The sequence below is a fragment of the Elephantulus edwardii genome, unplaced genomic scaffold, assembly GCF_000299155.1.
Source record: "Elephantulus edwardii isolate Elephantulus edwardi_28Jun2011 unplaced genomic scaffold, EleEdw1.0 scaffold00067, whole genome shotgun sequence".
Taxonomy (NCBI): Eukaryota; Metazoa; Chordata; class Mammalia; order Macroscelidea; family Macroscelididae; genus Elephantulus; species Elephantulus edwardii.
Window position 1 is genome coordinate 7,133,610 of NW_006399817.1, and position 7,807 is coordinate 7,141,416.

The window sequence follows — 7,807 nt, forward strand, 5'->3', positions numbered from 1 at the left end:
AAACTGCCTGAGAGGCTTGACCTCTGGGTTAGCAGCACTGCTCTCTACAGACTTTGCCACAAGGGCTCCTTGGAAGAATCCCCCTTCCTGACTTTAGTCTCTCACCCCCAGAAGGCCGCTGACAATGGGCCCTGTGTGGACTAGTGTCACGTTTTATGTACTACACTCCTTCCTACTCTTGTTAATTCTCTTCCAGATAGACTCAAAGAAGAAAAAAATAGTACTGCCTGATTGTGAGTCAAGTGACAAAACAGTTTTATGATACTTTTTGTGTGAGATTAACGGCTTCTTTGTTCCTTTCAGCGATGAGTTCTTTTTAAATATAGATTTCCTTTTCTTTTCATTTGTTACTGTGTTTGTAATGTCTGAGTGCTTTTCTTTCCTGCTTTCATTACTTTGGTGGGTAGTTTTATTTGCTTTCTTTGCAGTTGTCATGAGGATTACACTCAACGTAAAAATTCAGTTGTCCAGAGAGATATAGAGTTATTTCTGGCCTCTCAATTCTATTTCCTTGGTGAAATGTTTTTTAGATAGTCACTACCACAATGCTATATGATGGAGGAGGAAAAGGAAGGGTAGGAAGGCAAGATGGAGCGTAATCATTTTCTTGAGAAGTAAAAAAGTGAATTTCCGCAAGCAGTTCTGAAGTCCAGGTTGCCACTTAGTAACTCTGCTATTTTTGACAGCAGGAAGATACCACAGATACTAGATATGACTTCTCTGGCCTTGCTTACCCCAACTGTGAAATGCAAATCAGCAGTACCACTTAGCCTTAAACCACAAAGTTTGCAGAAAGGATTAAACAGAGGAGCAGCCAGGAAGCACTAAGGGTCTAGAACATTGTAAGCACTGTTGAAGCACCAGTGACACACCAGAGAGCAAAGAGTGTCTACAACAGGAGCAGAATCTCTCTACCGCACAGTCTGACTCTATCTATAACACAGTGGGAATCTCATCCCACGATTTTATATTGTTGTAGTGGATTTGAGAGAAACCCAAGAGAGAGCCACCCAGCAATTTTACCAATGACCTTTTCCTATGAGGGAAAGAATAGTATAGGATGTACGCTACTCCGCGTGTGGGGGGAAAAGATCTTTGTTTTTCACCTGTTGTGCTCTCAAAGTAAGAATGTACTCTGCTCTAAAAATATGACTCAACAATTTAGCTCTTTTCCAAATCAGCATTCTCTCAGTGAAATACTGTGCCCTCAAAATATCACTGCTAAGACAGAAGTTTTTAATGACTTTTCAATGATTGTTTTTAAAGTAAACACTCATTGGGTCTTCTCATTATCTGTATTTTTTTCTGTTCTGCAGTTTATTCTACTTTCCGTATGAGATACTCACGTCAGCACTGACTTTCTAATAATCCTGTGCCCATGATAATCAGATATCTTTCTCAAATGATACTGAAATTCCTGCACCTACTACTTTTAATTTGACATCTCCTTAGACTTGAACAGTCTGAATGCAAGGCAGCCCTTAAACTCCGAATCAGAAGCTGGTCATCTCCACCTGCCACCAACAGATGGCGATAGCGGTCATGCAAGGCTGCTTCGGTCTCTGTTAAGGAGGTGGTTCTCAGTATGCCTGCTGTGGCTCTGCGAAGTTTTGAGGTGTTTACAAACATCATTAACCCCACAGCAGGCCTTTGAAGTATAAAAGTAAAAGCTGTTTTGAAAATGATGAGAAGATGAAAAAAGATGACAATGCAAAGTTTTTAAAACCCCAAATGATGAAAATAATAAATGTTGCCCTTGTGAAGAGGTGAATCATTCTAACATATGAATGACTGCAAAATGAATGCATATGTGATCAAAGGGATGGGGAGCATTAAAGACATGTCACTAGGGAGAAAGATGAAGGCAGGCAGAAGAAGAAATCTCTGGGAAACTGAAGCATAGTCTACTGATTGTTCTATGGTCTGCATGTACCACATACTTGGGATGCCTGATCCTTGTTTTGGGGGCTCTGTCTTCGACAGGAGGCAGTGGACTTATACCCGGCAGTGGACTTATACCCGACAGTGGACTTATTTATTAAATGGTGTGAATAAAAGTCGTTTGTTCTAACAGTTACAGAACCACCCAGGCAAGGCAAATAACAATAGGTGCAGCATATCTGAACTTCTGTCTGCCTTGACAAACAGGAAAGCAGGAGTTCTGGTGGTGTGTCCATAGTGAGTGGCACTGCTAACCCAAAGGCTGAGTGTCTCCAAAACAACCAGTGATTCCTAGGGAGAAAGATGAGCAGTCTTCCTCTATATCCTTTTCCAGCTTTGGAAACACAATGGAGGGTCTCTATGAGCCAGAAGTGACTCCATAGCAATAAGTGTTTGAGTAAAGAATGGGAGATGCACTGTACTAATCACAAGATTTTCTGAAAATGAGGTGTTTGGGGTTTTCTCTATGCCTTGTTGTAAGAGTGGGAAATGTAAAGCATGGCAGCAGTGGAAAAATGATGTCATGTTTTACGTCCCTCAGCTTGAGAAACTGCCTCCTGTGAGTGGTCATTTCTCTTGGGCCATTGGCAACAAGAAAAATATAGAATGGAATAACACCATCACCATTCAATCACCAAGGGAAAAAAATGCATTAGATGTGTACTTTGCTTTTCTTTATTTCTGCTTTGTTTTGTATCCACTGAAAAGACCTACCTTTCCCTAAGTTTGCCTGGCTTATTATGAATAAAATAATTCTACATAAACAAAGACAGAAAAATACATGTGTGGGGAGTTCTGTACCTTAGGCAAGAAAAACTTACTGAAGAGGGGAGGGGGGAATCCCATAAAAGCCTAATATAAACAATCTCACGTAAACCAAACCATTTTTTCTGTGATTAGAATTAGTAAGCATCAACGTCATAACAGCAATTGGTCTGTCACCTGACAATCTATCATCCAGCCAGCAGAGGCTAGGGTTGATATGAGGCCTGAGAGCTGTGCTTTGAAACCTTGACCACACACCAGAATCACCTGGAGAGCCTTCAGGACCCTGCAGCCCAGGGGACTCCATCAGGATCCATCAGGATCATGGGTTTGGGCCCAGTTATCAGTAGTACTGGAAGCTCCTCTGGAGACTGCAGTGTCTGATGTGTAATCAAAATTAAAACCCAGTGCCTTCAAATCTAAGGTGGGGAAGAGCCACAACTTTATGGCCTTAAATTCATTTGAATGTGCACAACTATGTGTGATAAGCGTGGATACATTTGCAAAATGTACTTTCCTGTCACACTGGGATCTTCAAGGAGAGGCCTTTACATTTTTATTTTCATTAATCTGGTTATCAGGGTAAAGTTCAAGGAGAAAGATATCTGTGAGAGCTTGCATAACTATGGAAGAACTCAACAGAATTCTGTGTTTTTAAGTTCTGAAGGAGTTATTTATATATCTATTTGAATAAAAAGTATCACAGAACCACAGGCTTCAACAGCTCTTAGTCACTTCAGTGAGTCCATTTACAAATCAATGGACACACAGGCCTGTTTGTAACTAAGGGAGCTTTTGATTACCAGCCTCTCTCTTCACTTTCATCTCAAACTATTACACCAATTCCTGATCCATCCTGTCCACTAACTTAGTACATCCTGGTTGCTTTCCATCTTTGATCACTAGACTTTGCATAAAAATAAACGCACCACTTAGTTCTCATTGCAAAACCCTCAGTCCCTCCCTGTTGTATGCCCATCTTTACCTTATCTGCCATGATCATAGAGGAGCCCCCGTGGATACCCAGGATGGGGGTGAGAGTCTGGGCTGAAATGAAATCGAGGATCTGGGCGATGGCTTCCTGGTCTGTGTCGTCCGCAAATACCACGCCCTGGATCTTCCGGTCAGACATGAGGTCGCAGATGCGGGTGATGATGCTCTTTGGGTCGGTCTCATTCATGGCTACCAGCTCCACACGGGGCACCACTGAGAGATGATGGAAGTCATCTTTCTCGTGAGCATCCTTGATGGCCACCTCGTCTGAAGTGCCCACAAGGATGACAGCAATGCCAATGCTGGGGGCACTCTTCTGAGAACGCGCTCTGCTGCCTGACACAGCCAGGACAGCCAACACCAACCAGAACTTGGGAGAACAGCACTCTGTTCTGAGCTTCATCTTCAACTCTTCGACTCCCTGAAAAACACAAGGAGAGAGAATGTTAAGTTAAGTTGCACTGTCTATACCTAGCTTTGAAGGCTTTGGCTTCTTATTAGTCCTCAAAACCAGCATTTGTCTTCTAGTTTGGTCTCTTAACCCCGTGTTAAAAGAAATTTTGAAAATTACCAGAAATCCTTGAGCAGGACAAATAAAATGGGCTACTGCTACAAGCATCAGCAACAAAACAAACAAGCAGAAATTTCAAACTGGTTGCAATCAAGCCAATTCTGACTCATCAACTCTACAGGGCAGAGTAGAATTATCAACAGTTCTGCATGGGCTGCTACCTGCAACATCAGAACACTTAGCAGGAAAAAGATGGGCCGTGTGTTCCCACTAAGATTTACCACCTGGGACGCCTAATGGAGGGTTGTCATGAGGAATAATGAACTTGACAGAAGGGGTTTGGGCTGGCTTAACCTATTGGCTTAATCTGTACATGCGTAGACAGGCACATCTTCCTCTGGTGGGGCAGCTGAGTTCAAATTGCTGATCTTTTTTTGTTAGTAGCTGAATGTGTAACCATTGTCCTACCGAGGCTCCTTCAGCAGCAAATAGACAGAGACAAATGAGGGAAGGAGGATGCCAGTGAGTGTGGGTAGTCACGCCAAGTGCACACACACGGGAGGTGCCAGGCCAGGTTTGCTGCTGCCGCCTAGCCTCTGGAACTCCCTCCACCAACCAGCTCTGATCAAAAGGGCAGCAGAGACGAGGCAAAGGGAAGACCAAAGTAGGATCAGCGGAGGTGGGCCACGAAAGGTAGCCTGGCAAAGGGGAAAGAAGGAGTTACCGATATATAAACTCTACATTCTTTCTGCGTTCACGTCAAATTTCACCTCAGAAAATGAACAACAGTTGAAATCTTTTTGAGCAGCCCTGGCAGTGTAGTACACAATGCGCCAAGCTGCTAGACAAAAGGTCAGCAGTTCAAATAGAAATATGGTTCAAATATTTACTCATACAATGCCTACACACATACACACACATATACACATAAAAATTTTATATATACTTTAAGTACATAGCTCCTAACATTAAATTACAAGAAGAACCAGTATGTGGGTGGTTGTTGTTATTGCTGTTATGTGCCATTGAGTCGCTTGCGACTCATAGTAACCCTTATGTACAAGAGCTCTAAACGCTGTTCTAGCCTGTGCCAACCTTGCCGTCTCAAACACACTCATTCCCACCACTCCAGTCACAGAATTGATCCATCTCATCAAAGGTCTTCCTTTCCTTCACAGTCCCTCCACGCTGCCAAACATGATGTCCTCCATGCAACATGCCCAAAGTATGTCAGATAAAGCTTCAGAATCCTTGACTCCAAGGAGCATTGCGTCTTCACCTTCTCCAGGACAAACCTGTTTGTTCTTCTAGCAGTCCATGGTATATTCAACACTCTTCTCCAGCACCACAGCTCAAAGGCATCAATTCTCTTTCTATCACCCCTATTCACCTGACGTCGTTGCTCTTCAGTACTCTTGAGAGGTCCCTCACAATTGACTTTCCCAATGCAATGCATCTTTTGATTTCCTGGCTGCTCTTACCAAGAGTGTTGACTGTGGAGCCAAGCAAACTAAAACTGTTAACTATCTCAAACTCTTCACCATCCATCCTGATGCTGCCAATTGGCCCAGTGGTGAGAATCTTTGTCTTTTTGATATTGAGCGTCAAACCATATTGAAGGCTGCAATCCTTGACTTTCTGCAGCAAGCTCTTCAGGTCCTCCTCAGTTTCAGCAAGCAGGGTTGTGTCATCGCATAATGCAGGTTGTTGCTGATTCTTCCACCAATCCTGATGCCACATTCCTCCTTGTACAGCCAGCGTCTGAATGATCTGTTCTGCATACAGATTGAAAAGGTATGGAGACAGAATATATCCCTGACGGAGCTAAAAACACTATCTTGAATATCAATGAATACTTACAATAACCCAGTGGAGAAGGGGGTCAAACAAGATCTCATAATAAGAAAGATATTATTATCCCCATGGTATAAAAGTTGAAACCAAGTCCTGCTTAGGAGCCACGCTTGCAAATGGTGTTCTGTCTTGAATTGCTAACCAAAAAGTCACTGATTTATGTCCATTAGCCTCTCCTCAGGAGAACTATGGACAATTTCTTCCTATCAGAAACCAGATGGAGGATCATCATGAGTCAAAATCAATGCAACAACTTTACCTGTGGTCCTTTTTATGTTTCTTTGATGTATTAGGGGTTCTATCCCCCACTAAAACCATAATTTTCTTATGCACCAGATATATGCTGTGCTCTACGTTAGATATTTCTTCAGATGCAATTGTTTTGGGCCTTATATAAATTCTATAAATGTGACTTTAATTTGTTCCCATTTCTCAAGTAGAAAAACTGAAGCTCAAAAGAGTTAGAAAAAAAGCCATGGATGGGCCAGTTGTGTAATAATCAGATGCCTAGTGTGACATTCTAGTACTACCATGCCAAATTTTTTTTTTTTTTAAAAAAAGAATCCTCTTCATTTCAAGAAGATCCTAAAAATGCTGCTTAATCGTTCCTGCTTATTTGGGAAAATGAAAGATGTCAAAAAAGTAAACCCTTTCTTGCAATTTGTAGGGGTTTTTTTCCAATTGTGATTTTAGTGAAAGTTTACAGAAAGGACAGGTTTTCATTCATTCATTCATTCATTGATACACACCTTCTTTCCACGCTCCTCCCCCAATTCACTTTGCATGTCATATTCCAGACTCTCTATTGCCATACACACAATCGCCAATCATCCATTCCCTTCAGAGAGTCTCTCCCTTCTCCTATTCTAGTGTAGTGTTCATTAGCTATCTACTGTCCCTATTCTCCTCTCCCCCATGTCCATTCTATTATTTTTATAATGGTGGTCTTATGCAGTATTTGTCCTTTTGTGACTGAAATATTTCACATAGTATAATGTCATGCAGACTCATCTATGTTTTACAAGTTCCTTGTTTTTCAGTGCTGCATGATATCCCCTTATATGCAGCATCTCAACAAGAAAAAGTCAAACTCAATCACAAAATGATTACAAAGTATAAACAGACATTTCATCAAAGAAGACATTCAGATGGCAAACAAACACATGAAAAATGTTCAAAACCCCAAGCTATCAGAGAGATGCAAATTAAAACAATGAGGAGTTATCATCTCACTCCAGAAACAAAAGCAAAGCTCAACAGAGCAGCAAATAATAAATGGTGTCAAGAATGTGGAGAGATTGCAATTCTCATTCACTGCTTATGGGAACTTAATGGTACAACCACTATGGAAGGCAGTCTGGTGCATCCTCAAAAGGTTGGAAATAGAAAAACCATTTGACCCAGCTATCTACAGTGAACACTCTTGGTACCAGCTTCCAGGAAATTAAAAGACAAATTGCATTGGGAAAGTCAGCTATCAGGGACCTCTCCAGAATACTGAAGTGCAACGATGTGAGGCTTGAGATTAAGGTGCATCTGATCCAGGCGACAGTTTTCACAATTATGTGCTGTACATTGGAGAGCCAGACAGTGACTGGGGATGCTAGAAAGGGAACTGAAGCCTTTGAGCTGTGGTGTGGAGAAGAGTATTGAATATACCATGGACTTCTAGGAGAACAAACATATTTGTCCTGGAGAGGGTGAACCCTGGTTGCTCCTTGGAGGCAAGGATTCTGAAGCTTC

At 41.9% G+C, this 7,807-nt stretch overlaps 1 protein-coding gene across 1 annotated transcript in view; it reads right to left on the minus strand.

The window, feature by feature from the left end:
- GRIN2B (glutamate receptor, ionotropic, N-methyl D-aspartate 2B) overlaps window positions 1–7,807 on the minus strand; it is a 692,233-nt gene that overhangs the window by 480,715 nt on the left and 203,711 nt on the right. Inside the window, exon 2 of the mRNA XM_006888426.1 lies at window positions 3,692–4,120. Within this exon, the coding sequence (XP_006888488.1) occupies window positions 3,692–4,102 (411 nt within the window). The 5' untranslated portion in view covers window positions 4,103–4,120. The remainder of the gene's footprint in view (window positions 1–3,691; window positions 4,121–7,807) is intronic.